Source organism: Falco cherrug, chromosome 7 (genome assembly GCF_023634085.1).
Source record: "Falco cherrug isolate bFalChe1 chromosome 7, bFalChe1.pri, whole genome shotgun sequence".
In the NCBI taxonomy this organism is placed as follows: Eukaryota; Metazoa; Chordata; class Aves; order Falconiformes; family Falconidae; genus Falco; species Falco cherrug.
The window spans coordinates 52,353,227-52,371,232 of NC_073703.1; the positions used below are offsets into that span (position 1 = coordinate 52,353,227).

The 18,006-nt window shown below is 44.8% G+C and overlaps 1 protein-coding gene across 1 annotated transcript in view; it reads right to left on the bottom strand.

The window, feature by feature from the left end:
• The window catches only part of GALNT16 (polypeptide N-acetylgalactosaminyltransferase 16), a 77,146-nt gene that overhangs the window by 36,832 nt on the left and 22,308 nt on the right, over window positions 1-18,006 (bottom strand). The window contains exon 2 of the mRNA XM_055716791.1: window positions 2,868-3,040. Coding sequence (XP_055572766.1) covers window positions 2,868-3,040 — 173 coding nt within the window. The remainder of the gene's footprint in view (window positions 1-2,867; window positions 3,041-18,006) is intronic.

Genomic DNA, 18,006 nt, shown 5'->3' on the forward strand with positions numbered 1-18,006 from the left:
AGAGAGTAACATGCCAAAATCAGAGACAGCACAGTTTTGCTGCAGCAAGGAAAGCCTCAGCAGCCCCTGCCCCAAGGCTGGCACGGCTTAAAAAGAACTGTGCATGTTGAAAGACAAAGTTTTGAGGCCATGATACCTAAACTCATGCTGCTGCATGCTGAGGAGGGCATGTGGGTTTTATGGGGAACAAAGTTTCAGCATCATGGACTCTACTCCCCAGATTTGCCTGTGATTCACATAAAATCTTGTTTATTCATGCACAGGACATGCACATGCTAAGGGTGCATGGAGCTGGTACACCCAGGCATCACTGTATAAAGCATTTCAAATTCTTTGGGCATTGGGCTTTACTGACAGGAAAACACTAACTAGTGCTGTGATCTGCATCAGAGAGTTGCTGAGGTTCAACACTAACACCTCAGCTGGCAATGAAAAGCGATTCCTCCCATCTTCTCATCTGACTTTGTAATGTTAGGTACATACATGCATTCTCATACTCAGAACCAAGGATCAGCTTGCACAAGGGCTGCTCATACCCTGTGGAGAACAAGGATTCTTGGAGGAGAACAACTCACAGATGTGAATCCTGGATCCAATTCTAGCAGATACTAAGAATGGCAGGTTGGGGCTGACTTGCTCCTAACTTCCAGCCAGTGTCAAACAGCTGTCAGTCAGCACTAATTCCCTGCCCAATGAAGAGTCCACACCTGAAACGGTGGCCTAGTGTGTTTAACAACTCAAGGCCATACACAGACTGAATCCATTCTGGGAAGGAATACAATTCAGTTCTTACAGCCGCTACATGTACTTCCACATTTACTTACTAATTTTTTGTGCCTATTACTAAATTGTTACTGGTTTTATCATCACATCCAATCCTACTAATTTATGACTTCTCCATTGCAATATTTTATTAAGAGGACAGCAGCTTCTTATAGCAATTTTCAAACATATAAAGAAACCTTGATAAAGACTAAAGTGGAAAACCTGAGACCAGACAGGAGACATACCACATTTATTATTGTTTCAAAATAACTCCATGATGTAATGCATATAAAATGTATTACGGCATCAGGAAGTAGAAAGACAGAAGAGGTTAGTGTATGTGTTATTTGGGGAAGTCTTCCCAAGATCTCAGCATTATTACAGCATCGCAGAGGACAAGGACAAAGTTTGTGCTTGACAGTTGACCCTCTCTTTGCTTTGAATAAAAACCACAGCAACATGCTAGGTCAGAAGGAGCTTGTGGGATGTGGAGTCAAGTATGTCCAAGCTCTGCTTGGGTGTCTGAAGAAAAAAGTGACATGTTAGTGACCTGTTGACACCCGCTCCTTAAATGGGGAGCCAGGTCCATTTGTGACACAAGATATGCTTTCCTCAAACCACAATCTAACTTGTATCAGCTGAAATAAGTCCTCACTCTAAGTTGCCATCCCAGCAACCATTCCGATATTGTTAGTGACAAGGTACTCAAACACAGCTCCCTCACTGCCAAACTGCCACCACTGCAAACAGCAGGAACATGGAAGTATGTTTATCTGCTCTGATTATACACTACTTTGGACTCTCCATTCCTGAAGGGAATCCTTGCAATGCTGGGGCCGAAGTGGCCACACATTTCCAAGGAATCACATATATGTTGTTCTTCAGACTGAAGCGTGTGCATGAGTCTTTTCACAAAGAGCACGCTCTGCATGCTACCACAGATCAAAATAAACAATTCACTGTTGGAGTGAGCTGGTTTTAGCCAGAACATGATGGCATCACCTGGTTTTAGCCAGGCATGACAGCAGATCAACAGAAAACAGCAGTTCTGCATGGCAGGGAGACTTGCCAGTAATGCAGGACATGGCACTACTGCCTCCAAGTCACTAGCAAGCCAATCCTGAGTACTATGCTGGGGAACAGGAGCACAAGACTGATCTCACAACCAAGGTCCCAACTGCTTGCCTTTAGAAAGCACCCTGATGGCTGTCAGTGCTGGCAGGCTCACAAAGCTCCATGTCTTCTGACATCCCATCGAGTCAGATGCCCGGTTTCCCATTCCCAGCAACTGTGAAATGTTGCTTTGCAACCCCAGGCAGGGTCTAGGTTCCAGCCCAGACAGACAAGCATTTCAGAAATGGCTAGTTCGCTTCTGTTCTTTTATTCATTAAGTAGGCTGTTTTTACACTATCCTATCACTATGAAACCTACAGTTTTCAAGGCACAACATTATATTTTCATATTCCAGAAACTACAGAATAGTTACCTGAGCCCTATTAGCAATTCAAGGATGAATTTAGTCAGTAGAATAAATTCATCCCCAGTGAAACAAGGACAGAATGATGAGCACTTTCCAAGCCACAAAATACTCACTGTATTTGCACACTAGCTTCATCCCCACCCCAACAGCCTTAATCCAAACCATAACGCTCAGGCTAGAAAGAAGGCACCAAACCAGCTTCAGACAGCCAGAGCACAGCAGGTGAGGAACACTAGAGTAAAGCAAGGCTGCAACAATGACATATTTCACAGCCAGGACAAAGGGTCACTGAGAGAAGCCATCAGTGTGAGAGGAGCTGTGCAAAAAACAACGGTTAAATGAGCAATTTGAGCTGCAGTGGAGGGGCTGTGCTGAAACAAGATGATGGTTGGACCCACAAGAAGAGATGCTAGAAAAATAACAAGCTGGAGCTGAATTAGTCAAGGGTCTCCGCACATTTGAGAGCTTTCCAGATTAACCGTGAAATACAGTGAAGTAACAGACTGATTCTGGCAAAGAAAAACCCAAACCATCCTTTGTCAACATTGCAGAAAACACACAAGGGCAGCGGACTCCCCACACCAAGCAGCAGCCACGGCTTGGAGCAAGGGCTGCCCAGTACCTGTAGTGCCTGGTGTCCCGAATGGGCCGATCGCTGCCGAGTTTGTCGCTCTCTAGCTGATTAAAAGCATGCTGGCGGTAGGGGTCTTCTCCGGCCTTCAGCAGCTTTGAGGACAAGTAAGCCTTTTCGTCAAAACCCCTCCGGCTGTTCTCTCCTGGGGGAGCCCTTGTCATCTAGAGCAGAGACAAGCATCAGAGCATCAGGGAGGGCAGCTGACTCATGTTTAGACACAGATAGTAAGTTCAGACACATGTACACAAAGGCAGGTTGTTTGCCACACATCTAGAAGTGGCTCAGGTGTGGGGGAAGGCAGGACAGTCAAGAGCTTTGAAAGGAAAGCAGGAAACCCTTACAGATACTGTGTTTAACTGCCTCTCCGAGGAAAATTGCAGGCCTCGCTATCCTGACTAAGCTCGAGATGAAAGCTGCTGTTCCTGATGGACTTTGGCTCTGCCTGTGCTTTTCAGCACTTGTTACTCAGAACATTCAAGACTGCAGGCATCTGGAAACCCTTCCAGGCAACGCAGGTTTGAGAGCACCCTCCAGCCAATGTGGCTGAAAGACAGTATTTTGAGGAAAAACAGTTTCAGCCTTTTGGTAATCACTATCACATACGAACACAGAGGCAGCTGATCTAACAGGTTCCCTTCTGTGCCTTGCCCAGCTTTGCCCAATGTCATGGAAGTCCATGATAAAGTTGGAAGCTGCATGCGACTGTCTGCAGTCCCATGCAAGAGCTAGAACACCCGGGCCATCCCTCTCCTAGTTTTCCTCTAGCTTTCCTAGGCCACGGAGTCAGTGCAATGCCAGCACCTGAAGACAACTCCTTAGAGGCACCAGGAGAGAGGACAGGCACAGTTCTAGCCTATGTTGAACTCTTCGATATATGATTTTGGTTGGAAACAACCTAGAAACTGTAAAATATCAGCTTATAAATCAACCAGGATTGTTTATAAAATAGAAGTAGTTTAACAAATTATCTATATAGTAGCCATATGATATACCAAATTACAAAGAAGCTGTAAAATGCTCCCAACCTTGTATGAAGGAGTGCTGGAGCTCCCCAAAACTTCTGGAAAAGGTAGATTCTGGCACATCCACATCTCATCCAAAGTGCTGGATAATCCCCAGACCTCGAGATCCTTCTGTATAAAACAGTTTGGATACCCTCCAATACTAGGCTTGACCATGTTTCTCCCTCTGCTATAAGGCCCCTTTTAGGAGTTTTAAAAGGCGAGAGACCAGGGAGTGGTCCCCAGTATCACACAGCATTTTGGTTGAGCCATCTTAGTGGGCTGGGAAACAACTCAAGAGACCCAGCATCATGGCAAACTCCTTAAGCAGGAGAGCACTTGGAAGAACAAAGATCTCTGCACCTTTCTCCAGGAAGGGCTACCCTGCAGTGCAGACAGCTCTAGGACAACCAGACAGTTGGATGAGATGATGGCAAATGAAATTCAGTGTAGACAAGTGCAAGATAATGAGCATTGCAAGAAACTAATTGAACTACTCACACACACTGATGGATTTCAAATGAACTGTGACCACTTGGGTTACAGATCTGAGTGTCTCCATGGACAGCTCAATGAAAGCCTGCACTCGGTCCACTGAGATGGGAAATACAGCAAATCAAGTACACACAGAGAAAACTGAAACCCTTGTGAACACTATTATATGAAATTAGTGACAGCTCAGCAGCCATGGCCAGAGCACAAGTTTTGTCAAACCAGTCTCTGGAAAGAAGCTACTGGAGGATGAAGAGAAATTAAAGGTTAGGATCGTTCCATTTGGAGAGAAGATGAATGAAGTGAGAAAAAAAAAAGAAGGTGGTCCATAAAATTTGGGCCCATGATACAGCCAAGGTGAGCCTGATGCCCAGATTTCCCTTTCTTACCATACAAGAACAAGGCATACGTCTTCTCACAGGAGAGAGGAAAAAAAAAAAGGCACTACTATTTTCAACACAAAGAAACTTACTCCACCACTGCACAACCAAGCTGCTAGGTATGGATTTACCCTAGCGCAGGACCCACACAGGCACACTTCGGAAGATCATTCTGCCTCCATTCCACCCCTCCAGGCAGCGAGCGCCCTGCCCTGCCGCCCTCCATGAGGGATGCCGTGGTTCCCCGCACCCCTCCCACGCCCACCGCCACAGCACTGGCGGGCACATCGCTGAGTGAGGGCAACAGCTCCGTTATCCGCACGGCTGGTTTCACAGCCTGCTGCCTAGACTCACCCTTGAAATTGGATTTTCAGTATGATGAGGGAAGTAATTACTTTCGTACCTCTCAAAATTGAAAAGCTTTCCTCCTTTAATTCATACTAGGAGTTTTATCAAACTTGGCTTCCATTTCTCTTTTTCCTCTTGCCCTAGAAAACAACACTGGTTTGTAGCAAAAGCGCTGCTTATCACACTCCTTTAAATATTTTGCACTTTGCTACTTATCTCTGTCTATCCAATCCCTGGAAAAGCAACAGCTGGTTTTGGTTTGCATTGCCAGGAACCTCTTGCACAATGCTGGAAGCAGCAACAAGCCTTCAGGAGCCATTTTGTCAGGGCACTGCGAGGACCAGGGGCTTGCCGTGGCAGGGCTCAGGGCAGGGCCTGGCAGCTAGAGACCACCGCACGCCCCAGCCAGGAGTGGGGCAGCCCCAGCCCTGGGCATCGGGCATCTCTCTGTGGACGGGATGGGGTACGGGCCCACCTCGGCGCGGCCCGTGGCCAGGCAGGGCAGGGCTGTGGGGAGCTGCAGGCCGGCCCTGCTGTGGCACAGGTGGGGCAGGGTTGGGGGGCCATGAGGAGCGGGCAGGGACAGGAAGGGCCCATTAGTTACCTCTGGGCCACGGCACATTTAAACTTGAAATATTAGGTTAATTCCTTTAGATGCTATGGTTCCCAAATTACTTCTACATCAAATTTTAACAGTCGTAAAAGAGCACTGGGGATTAATTGTCAGTTACGAACATTTCTCATTTTTATCTCAGCCAGTGTCTCTCTGTGCTCTCTTCAAACAGGGAAAAGGGAGGATTCAGGGTTGATAGCTCAGAGGGCCTAGCTTCAGCTTGAGAAAGACAGCTAATGAACAAGTAATCGAACATCTGATCTGTGAGCACCACGAAAACAAGGTAGTAAATAGGAGCCAACAAGACCACATCATGTCAGACCAATCTAATTTTCTCCTGCGATGGAGTTATCAGCCTTAAGGGTGTGGAGAAGCAGGAGATAGATACATGACTTTGGTAAGGTTTTTGATAGGGCCTGGTAAGGCTTTGTCATTAGCAAGCTAGAGAAATAATAGTCTAGATGAAACTACTGCAGAATGGGTGAAACTGTTTGGAAAGCTACTGCCAGAGCAGAGGGGCTGTGGTGAGAGCAGGTCTCGGGGGTTTGTTCTGGATCTAGTGCTATTCAGTATTTTCGTAAGTACCTTGAATACTGAGACACAGTAGGTTTGTCAAATCCATAGGAATTCCAGCAAAAATGTTAAACAGGTTGCAGAACAGGATTAGAGCTCAAAATTATCTCAACACACGTTTTAAAAAAAGTCTGAAAACAATCAATGCAATTTAATACGGGCACCACAGACCTCTACAGTTCACCAGGTCTGTGCTAACACAAAACATACCAGAAACAGCAAGGTAGCAGTTCCTTAGAAAAGCCCTAGATATTACAGCTACTTACAAACCACACAACAGCAAAGTCAGATCAAGAGAGGAGAGCAAGCTCTATCCTGAGTGGAGCCCAGACAGCTGTGAACAAGCCTGGCAAAGCAAATATAAATCTTACCTTTAAGGATTGACTTGCTTTATCAGATTATTTTCCTAGAATACAGGTGTTTGACTACAGAACATTTATCACCGTTAATTCAAAGCATACTTTATAGGAGCAGCATAGGTTCTCTAAGAAATAAGCAGTCAGTTCCCTGCCAAACTCTCTGAGGAGGGTGGACTGATGCCCACCCCCTCTGTCCTCTCCTTTCACGTTAACACCTCTCAATTCAGGAAGAAGTCAATATACGCAAATGTGAGCTTTGGGTTATATTAAAGGCACAGTATGTACAGCTGACTGCAGAGTCAAGTCTTCTACCACATCAGCAGCACAGTTCATACCCCTAAGTTCTTTACGTAGTTACACACTCTGTATCCCCACGTTTGAGGCTGGAACTAGGAGTGAGAGTTACAGGAGCAGAAAAGTTCCTGGCATGTTCCTTTTGACTGATGCTCTGGATATTTGCAACATGAAAGCAGAAATAAAGATGAATAGGCACTGGAAATGTGAGTGTCTAGACTAGGGATTAGCAAACTAGTTTGCGCAAATTCAGGTTTGTCCCAAACATTGCTGAGACCTCCAACACAATTCAAATCTCAGGAAGTACTGTAAATCTAATCTCATTTTACAATCTCATTTTCACATATCCTTTTACCTTTCAGTGACAGAATGGACTGAGATGCTCTTCTGCTGCTGAAAGCACAATCTTATTTGTGTTTTGACATGGTTTAAGAGACCAGAAACCACTTTAGTAGTGAAAGAAACTTTGTAAACAAGGGATTAAGGGAAAGGACTTAATGCCATGCACATCTAGGAAAACTGAAGAACCTCATTTTTCAACTAGCACAGTGATATTCCTCAAGGCCTGATCACTTGTGAAATAGCAAGACTGTAACACAGACAGTGCCACTCACTCCCATGTGTTGTCACTGTCTGCCACCAGACACAGGCACACCAGCTCCAACATTGTGCAAACAGCCACTGAAACCAGTGCACCTCGGGACTTCAGGGTCCCAAGATACAGTTTTTATAACAGCAGGTTCAGCCAAATTCAGAAAGGATAACCATACCCCAGAGGTCATGAAAAAGCATTACCTAGAGTAAGGTATGCAAAACTCTGAAAGGTAAGTGCAATTAGTCATTTTACAGTTACAGTGAAATTAGTCCAACAGCAGTTTTATATGACAGGATTTATACTTTGCAGCTCTTGCATATCATCGAAGCATAAAATGGTTTGGGTTGGAAGAGGCCTTAAAGATCTAGTTTCAATCCCTCCGCCATGGGCAAGGACACTCTTTCTTACAAGTGTTTAGTGCTAGCACAAGAAAAGGAGCAGGGGGCTGCCAGGCTTTTCTTAGGCATTAAGGTCATTCTCATGATTGTGTCAGCTCTGTCACATCCCAGTACCGAAAACCATCAATTACAAGCCATCCCCAGTAAGCATCTTTCCCTGGAAGAACTACCTGCCCAGGAAGGCCTAATAAATAAAGAAGGACCCAAAGCAAGCCAGGGAGTAACAACCTCACCAAACCTCCCCCTGCCCTCTCAAGGCTCCCCTTTGATTTGTCCCACTACTGCAGCCTCACATATTGCCACTGCCATGACCCCCAGTCCTCTCAGCAGAAGTTTCCCTCTGAACTGGCTTAATGCCAGCTTCAACCCATTGGATTGAGATACAGCCTTGCTGGCTGAACAAATCCTCTTCCCTCAGAGCAAAGGTCAGGGCCAAGTCACCTCTGTAAACCATGGCAGAGCTGCTGGGGCCCACATAGTATGAAATTTTTCTCCCTGGGCTCACTCCACATGCTGCATATGCTGTCCCAGCGACCTGAAGATAAGTCCCAAAGAGGACAGTATAACGCAGCACCACCAGCAGCAATCAGATGCTGGGGAGCACAGCAGTGCTTGGGGATGCTACAGAGAGAGGTGCTGCTCAGCTCTGTAACCCATATGTTGGCAGATGCATGGGCTATGAATGGCACAGAGCACAGACAGGGCAGGACTGAAAGCTGCAGCAGCTCCCAAGAAATTCCCAGGGAGCAAGCTACTCTTGATGGGCTGAACCTGCAAGACAGCCTCTCTTGAACGCCTGTTACCATAAGCACTTACTTTAGAGGGTATGTTGCATTTCCAGTTGGGTTTAGGCTCTTGTTATGTATCTCATGAAATAATCCATACACTTCTTTGAAAAACTGCTCAAAATACTTTAAAAGAAAAGGTTATGCCTGACAGCACAGGGCCTATTTTATTAATACTTTGTTTAACTGTGTAAAGCATTTTAAATGTGGTTTAGGAACCATGCACATATGGAACTTCTGTTATGAAACATTAATAAAAATTACCACAGTTAAATAGAACCATCTCTGTTCCTCAAAAAGTGCAAGTGCTGACAGAGGAGCTCAGAGACCGATTTAAATGTTTTGTTTGTAGCTTGCACAAACTGCAGTAACACAATGGAAGCAGCAAAGCTACTTGAATTGATCAGCTGCCACAGCAGCTAATTAGTCACAAGAGATTTCCTACTGCCATCAACACTGGACAATCTTGAGGCCTGCTGCCAGTTCAAATTGGGCTAGAAAGACCAGTGGTGGGACCCAAGCAGAGGACGTTTTCAATGTCTTCTGGGAAGAGGCCATGGTTGCCAGCTCACAGGGTTTCTCCAGGCCTTGTGACAGAGCAGTAGTTGCCAAGGATGGTGGGAGTGAGAAGCAAAGAAAATCTGCTGGGGCTTGCTTTCCAGCACTGCTACTTGCCCAGAGTGCCTCTCCACTTCCCTATTCTTTTGCACTGTCTTCTGGCACTTACTGCCTTCTGTGCATGCAGAGGCAATTCTCTGCCAGCTCTGCAAAACTGCATCTCTGCTCTCTTCTCTTTTAGCCCTGAGAAACCCTTTCTCTCTGTCCATGCCTCATGGCTAGGAAGTCATGGGATTCCACCAAACATTTTCTATTTCATTCTTCTCTTCTTCCCTCATAGTTTGTCAGACATTGAGCTGTTGACAAGGAAAGTGTCCTCAAGCATCTGGCCTGAAAAGGTGGAAATCCTATATAAGGCAAGAAAGGACAAGCAATTATTTTTCTGCGTTTGGTTTCTACAGCAGAGTTCTCCCTGCACTCACCAATTTTTGGACGCAGCTTTCAGAGCCTCCTCCAAGAGCCACAGAAGATAGCACAATGTCTTCCATGTTATTGCCTATAGACTGGATGATGTGAACATCATGTTCTCCTATGATGTCTGTCACAAGCAGACATGGGTTGTTAGTGTGAACAGTTTGTAAACAGGATGTTCCTGACTTACAGGTCACAACACCGTGTTGATAGACAAGGCTTGGCCGCTAACTTTCAAGCGGACTTACGACTGTTTGACAAGCTGGTCTTTTGGCCAGTTTCAGGGAAGAAAGTATGCAACATGAGAGTAAAAGAGTACAAGGGAAGTTTACAGGGGGAGCAGCAAAAAAAACCAGAACCCAAAAGCAATGAAGTTACTACCTCTATCATGAGCAGTGGTTCTGTGATAGCTTCACACACCACTACCTGCATGCAACTTCTCAGCATAGGTGGTGTCTGTCCTATTACAGTTCCAGCTCCTTGCTTTCATGTCTGAGAATCTTGCTTCTGAGGCAGCCATGTGGCCTCTGCCTAATAATCCCACTTAGCCATTTCTTTAGTGACTCTGTGGAGAAGCATCCTTCTTGTGATATTTCACCCTGATCTTGCACGTCCTTGTCTACAGGAGGGAAGAGATGCTTCCAGGAAGCACATCTGTATCACTCTGCCCAGGTCCCAGAGGTATGCAAAGCAGCATGAGTTGACAATAGAGGACTGACAAAAGCAACACATAGTGCATGAGCGCCAGCAGTACTGCACATATCAGTCTCATTCATTTTGCAGACAGCAGCCCTAAAGAGTGTGGGTTACTCGCTGCCACACATCACACCGCACGCAAACAAGTCACTTGCACACCCAGTGACTGGCTTCAGCAATAACCAACCCATCTCCACCCCCATGTAGACTAGCAATCCTCGCATAAATCATGCCAACTTGGATTCCCCACTGAATACAGTCCCGATGTATATTCATTTTAGAATGATTACCTGAGAAGCTGGAATTGACAATCAACCTCACATGTGGCAGGTGCATGATATTATTGGTTATCATACTCTTCTGCTGGCCAAGACAGATATAGCATATAGATATCACATATAGCAGGAGATGACTTCTGTAAAGTATGTCCATCTTTGACCCAGCTATGTAATCCTGAATCGACCTTGAGCAGATAGCAAGGGCTGGATCCTACAGAGGTTTCTGGCCCAGCTGCCCAGAGGAAGGAAGATATTGCCCATAAGTGGAGTGAGGGGACACAATGCCCTGGGGCATCCTTCTAGTCTTTTGTTTTTAGGAGCTTTGAATAAAGCAAAGCAGTGGAAGCCAAAAGGGCTTCAAAGGTAGATGCCCGAGGGCACTCTCTTACAAACAGCTCTGAGGAAATGAGGCTGCTCAGAACCACAGAAATCCAGACCCCAGATGAGGTGAAGCAGTTGCCAAGGCCTATTTCTTCCCTCAGTTTGAAATCTAATGCACACAGATGTCTGTTATGCAAAAGTGAAAAATCATACTATAATTTGTTTTTAATATATTTGTGACATTCACGTATATTGATTTTTGTATAAACACCCACATGTCCCGACACACATACATCTGGCTTCTAGGTTCATTCAATCTTATCTCATACTCTGGAATAAAGCCATTTATTCCCTATTTGGCAAATTCTGTTACGGAATGAACACTGCCATTTTTGCTGATAGAAACCTTTATGCTTTTATGTTTCTCTCCAGAAGAAAAACAATGTGGAGAAACCCCTGAAAAATAGTGAGGGGATGGTCTCCAAAACTACAGAGTATCAGCATGAGAGAGGAGTGTGAGGTCTGTGGGGTTGTTTTTCCCTGAAACAGCGCTTGTTTTCCAAGCGCCTCTCTATCTGTAAATATCCATGACAACATGTGCTGTCAGGGAGAAGACAGACATGACAGTACACTATTTGAATACCTAAGGGACTAGGCAGTTTATGATTGCACCCGCACCAGAACAGCAGCATTGTCAGGAAGATATCCCAATGGGTAGCTGGGGACACAGTACCTCTGGGAATGAAGGCTTTGTACAGAGAAATTATGGTCACGTGGACATGACATGCACGCAGACATCTGTTCAGCATCACACAGCAAACCTCCTTAGCAAAAGCCATCTAGGTTAATTACTATATATAAGAATATTGCTCTGCTAAAGTTTATACATACACAGTTCGTGAAAATGTGTTTTGAGGTCCTTCAGAGTAAAAAAGGCATTATAGGAAGCTGCATTTTTTCTTTTGGAGAAATATCCCAGTCTTCACAGACATTCAAATACGTAAAGAGCATCCCCGGGTTTCCAAGTGATTGTGAATTATTAAAGAAGAAAAAGTAACAATGCTTTGTTACTTGTCTTTGAAGTATTAGATACTCAGTGGCCATTTAGGCATTACCTGAACCCTGATTTACAGCATCTGTATCATGACAGACTGACATATATCGTTCTGTATCAAGACAGATGATATCTTCATGATTACCTGGTAGCACCCATGAAGCCAATAAAACAGTTCAAATGAGGGTGGTCTAGGTCTTCGTTAAACATATTAGCCACATAAATCACATCACTCTATGCCTACTCCCCCCCCAACGCTGTCTGCACAGCCACAACATGTCTATGTGCCTCCCCTGCTGAGGTATTAATCTATTCCCTTTGAACTCAAGCGACCTACATACAGCCTTTTCCTCCCAGTTAATCACAACTGTCTAGGGTGACGGATGCTACCACAGACATTTTCACAGATAAGGAGAAAGCAACTTTAGACTTCATAAGCCGCTAATGTAGTCAGCAGTGAGCTAGTTACCTAAGAGATGAGCAGAGGTCAGCTAGCACTGAGGAGTGGGCACCGCTCACCCAAAGCATTACAATATTTTATTGTATTAAACTTGGAGCTCATTTTCTTTGCCTTCAAGATCATGCTGTAAGGGCTTTTTGCTAAGGCTAGAGAAAGGATGTTGAAGTACCTTTTAAATCATTCACCCTCAAGAGTTAGAGCTTTAAATGGAGACTAGAAGATTAAGAACAAAATAGCGTGGGTTTGCAACTAGCCAACACTCACAATGCACAAATACTGTGCACATGCAGAGCTAAGCCACAAAGACAAGGGGACGTTTCACACCCCTGCCAGGGACAAACCCAGCCCCACAGCAGGAGATGGGAATTTCTCCCCATCTTCCAGCATGCAAAGATTTTTCCCTAACTTGTTTTTGTTACTGGGTCATGTCTGAATATTATCCAATTCCACACTACCTCTCTCCTCTTTCCCTATGTTAATGACCAGATAGATCCTGTTACAGCCTCTCACAGATCGCTGCACCACACAGGTGGGAAGCACGGCACATCCTGCAGAGCGAGTCAAGTGGCAGACTGGCCTCAGGGAGCCACACTCCTGCCTTTGGGCTAGCTGGGGTACCATGCTGCTCCTGCAGGCTGGCCCACAGCCCCACAGCCTGCACAGAGCTTGTCTTACCAGGAAAGAACACACGGGTAGGACACAACCTTGACAAGTCAGACAATTTACCTTGATGCTCCACACCATTCTCCCTCACATTAGCTTTTGAACATCACACAGAAAGGCTCTTGGCAGGCCCTGTTGTTTGGGAGTTAGGCAGGGCCAATATGAAAATGCAACTTGTCTGTAAACCAACCAACAAACTGGCATTTAACAGAGTGACTTAGCATAACTCCTCATGTTGCCATTGAACCATGACCTGGCTTCCTTGAGAAGTTCAAGAATGACCTTCAGCTCACAACGCAGACTTGTATTTTGGAGGTTCGAAGCCAGAAGATCTACCCCCAGGGTCTGTACTGGTACTCTCTCTGCAGCGACAATAGTGATGGTGTATTTGCATCCATGACTTATTACAAAAATTAGTTCTTCCATGCAAGGCTTTGTTCACTCAGATATGTTCTCTGCCGCAAATTCAGCCCTGCAGCATGCAGCATTGTCTTCTAGTAGTGGAAAAATTTGAGAAAATCAGGTCGTTGGTGTTTTGTTTTAGGAGCCAAATGATATTCCATTTTAACTGATCAATTTTTCAGTTACTGCATTGCTCCAATTCTAGGACTGTGCAATCCATTTGAACTGACAAGACCCTCAGAGCCGTGCTCTTCTCCTGCTTGGGTCTCCACTTGCAAAGTCATTAAATTCACCTCCCCAATAGCAAATTTAATCAAGGATGCATACCAAGGAAGAATCATGCAATGGGCTCATATATGCCTGTCAAATATGAAAAACCCCTGTGCTATGCTATGCAGGCCTGTCATTCTAGACTTTAATCACATTATTAATAGATGCCTCCTCAACAGCCTCTCTGCTCTGCCCTTTAACCACTGACAGCCAGGAAAGAGCTGGGCATATAAGGAAGAGCGGAACCATTGAAGCAGGCATCACAAAACTACACTCAGAACAAGTGTGGCTAAAACCACTGCTCATGGGAACACAGTTCTCCCCTTGCACAAAGCACTGCAGTCCCTCACACAGCCACTTGTCTCATTCTGCAGGTGCAAACTGCAGCAAAATAAAGCCAATTATTGCAAAGACCAGCAAGGATCTTTAAAATCCATTACTCTATCAATTCCCATCCAGTACAAAGGACAGCCACCACCTGACTCCTGTCACAGTGCTCACAGTTCTGTTGCAAGTCTCATGAGATCCTTTCATAAAGATGCAACTCATGGGTTATATTAGGGGAGCTCACGGCTTTTCTTTTGAAAGGATAATTTCTTGCCCTAATAGTTGCAGAAGAAAAAAAGGTGGATACCTAAAAATTCAAAACTCAGAAGGTGAAGATAAAGAACACAAAACTTGATTTTCCAATCAAGTAATATTTGAATGTTTGTGGTCAGCAATAACACTGCTACAGAAACCTCGGGCAATTAGCTGGGTTTTGGTCTGGCTAAACTGTTTATTAAAAGATATGTCTGACATTTTCCTCCACATATTAAACTAGTGAGTTTTTTCCCAAATTTCTTTTTTAGAAAGCTGCCAGAGCCCTGCAGCCCAGTCCCGCTTCCCTCACGTCACACAAAGACTGCACTCCTGACAGCCTGCCCCCGCCACAGCTGGCTGGCTCACAACCCAGCCACCAGCTCAGCAGTTTCCACAGTGAGAAAGTTTTCAAACTCAAAGTTCATGCATGGGTCATAACAAAAACGTGGGTGTCTGTTTCTGATAGCTGAGGCTGTGATCCTAACCTTTTACTTCCCAGAGGAGTGTTGTGCAAGTATAACCAATGCTGTCAAGGAAGATAATTTTCCCATCTCAAGATCCATTGGATACTTTTTTAAAAAATCTTCCTCTTCCAAAGTATGGCAGGTGAGTATAACCAGTTGGACTGAGTGACCTCCATTCATGGCTCAGGGCAACGTAACAGCCTCGCTACCTCCTACTGCCTAGGAGCACCAGCCAGGTGCATTTTCCACCCCACACATTTATTTCACCAAAGAGAGAACACAGCTCCAAAAAGATGCTGGTCCTGTGATGGTAAAGAATCTGGCCTGGGCCTTCACCAGCCTTCCTAAATATGAATGATGAATAAACCTAGATACATTCAGTCCTGTCACAGCTCCATGAAAACCACAGGGTTGCTCACGAGGACGAGCTCTGCTTCCTCTTCTCCGCAGAAAGCAGCATGAAGCACAGAGGCTTGTGTTCTGAAGAACACAATGTAAAAGTCTGAGTGTGCTGTAAATTAGTAGTGAAATCCAGTGGCAAAATTCCCAGTGACATCAACAGGACAGGATTTCAGCCACAACAAAAATATAAACAGAGAGAAACACACACAGAGAGAATAGTCATCAAGGCCCCAGTTTTCCACTACCTTCCAGTCATTCGCACTTGCAATTTTATTACAATCTATTGGAAAAATCAAACTGCTTAACACACTGCAATTCCCCTTCTTCCAAAGCTTTATTTGCCCTGGAAAATTGCTTATGTCTAGAAACTACTTTAACTAATATATTTCTAAACAGCCTTAATTACCCAGAAGACAAATAATTTATAAATTTCTAGCTGAAAGGTTATGGTGGCGAGGTAAAGGTTAAATGTAATACAGCTTGTTAGAGACACGGAGTCTGTAACACAATTTATTTTCTCCCAAATAGAAAAAGATGTTGAGACATTCTTCACATTTCTGGCTTGCTCTTGCTGAGTTTTAACATTTCTGGCTCCAGAAGGGAACATGGAGATGAACAAACATGAACAAAGGAAGTGTGCTGACAGGTTTGTTCAAAGTAGGTTTAAAAAAATTCATAAAACCAAAAGCAGAGATGTGGTTGCAAGTGTGGGGGACAGATAGCACCAAAGATATCACAAAATAAACTTAGAAGAAACAAACCACCCAAAAACTTGAAAGAACTGTTATAGACAAGGAACAAGATGTGGGAGGCCCATCCTTAAATGACAAAAGGTGAATGTGAAGGAGGAATTAGCTTGTAATTCTGCATTACACAGTCTGGAATAAACATTTCCTTTTGTAGGTGGTTGGATGTAAAAGGTATATAATGTGTATATATACATATATATAGAATAATATAAAAGGTATATAATGAGCCTGAACATGGCATGAAACTATGGACTGACAGCACGCAGGCAGTGTATTCACCTGCATGCCCTATTTCAGACAGTCTATCCCTGCCACTGCTGGAGGTGGTCTGACCAGCAACACACCCAACATCAATAAAAAGCAACACTCTTCAGAGCAGCAGGTCATACTGAATAAAATGGGTTTAACAGTTCAAATCTTATTTTTTATTAGCATAAAGGCAGCAGACAGGAAGATCTCTGCAGCTGCAGGGTGTAAAGCCAGAGCATGCACAGCAGCTCTCATAGTAACGTTCTCATAGCAAGCCATTGAGTAATGTTCACTGCCCAGGATCCAGCCAGTTGCCAGGACAGCATGTTTCAATCTTTCTCCCTAATTAACAGATGTTTAAGCAACATGAGCTGATAAAGGGCTCTTAACTGTCTGTCAATACATATACTACTTTATACAGCTCTCCTCCTTGCCCCTTCCTCCTCAAACTAATATTAAAATGCGTATTTAAAGTTGTGGAGTTGAGTGCTCAGCACAAAGGGCAATCCTGAACTACAAGTGCCAGCACAAAGCTAGTTCTACCATGCATGTCCACTACAAGCATTAATTGGCATGACAGCACATAATTACATGCCAACATGTGCCCTGACGCAGGAGACTGAGCTCCCTGGAGTTCTTCCCCTGCTTCCCTACAATCACATGCAAAGCAGAACAGAAACAAGCAGAATGCTAAAAGCATCCAGATCAAGTCCCCAGTGATATCGCACACTCAGTAGCTTCAACAAATTTGAAACCTGAAATGACAGTCAGGAAGAATCAACCTGCGACATGGTCCCGAGGGAAGCCAGAGCAGCAGCAAGCCAGAGGAGTCCTTGCATTACAAGAGGCAGCTTTTCACATGCTGGGGTCCTTTCAGGATCACCCCTCAGGGAGGGCTGCAGGGAAACAAGACCTCTTTTAGGAGGCAACATTTTGAGGTCTTGTTTCCATTTCAAAACCAGGCCTTCTCAGGACAGGTCATTTTCTCTTCTAACATCAGCCTTCATGATTACAGTGGGGTCCCCTACACCTCCGTAACTGCCCTGGTGGAAGTTTTTTCCCCCTTCTTCTCCTGTCCTGTTATGCAGTCCTGCCATATTTCTTGGGAGATGCTTGTGAAGGGTAAGATGGCTATCTGAGTTATGAAGACACCCGATGTTTTAGGGGTACTTTGGAAGAACCAGCTCCATCTCAGCCAGAAACTCCAATCTATGCTGATGATGATGGAAAGCTCTCCCCTCCTACTTCACTGATATCAACGCTGCCCGTAACAGAGTGAAAATGGAAAACAAGTAAAAAAGCAGAGCAAAACCCAGAACCACTGCACACACAACTAAACACCATGCCAGAGAAGAAGCTGCCTCCATTTGCCTTCTCCCAGGCCTGCCGTTGAATGTGCTGCTGGAAGCTGCAAATGGTACGCTATATGCAAAATGAACTTGTCTTCTCCAACTAGTCAGAGCCCCTCAAAAACCCCATGAGAAGTCAAGGTGTTCTTAAACTCAAAACACAGGATATGCCAGCGCATATCAGCCATTTCTGCTCAGCTGTGAAGTGCATTTGGCCCCTCATCTTTCATTGCCTGGGTGGGCAGCAAACAGGCAATGACAGATACGCACCAACAGCCTGCAACTGTTCCTAGCATGCCTCAAGCAGAGGGAGCAGTAGGT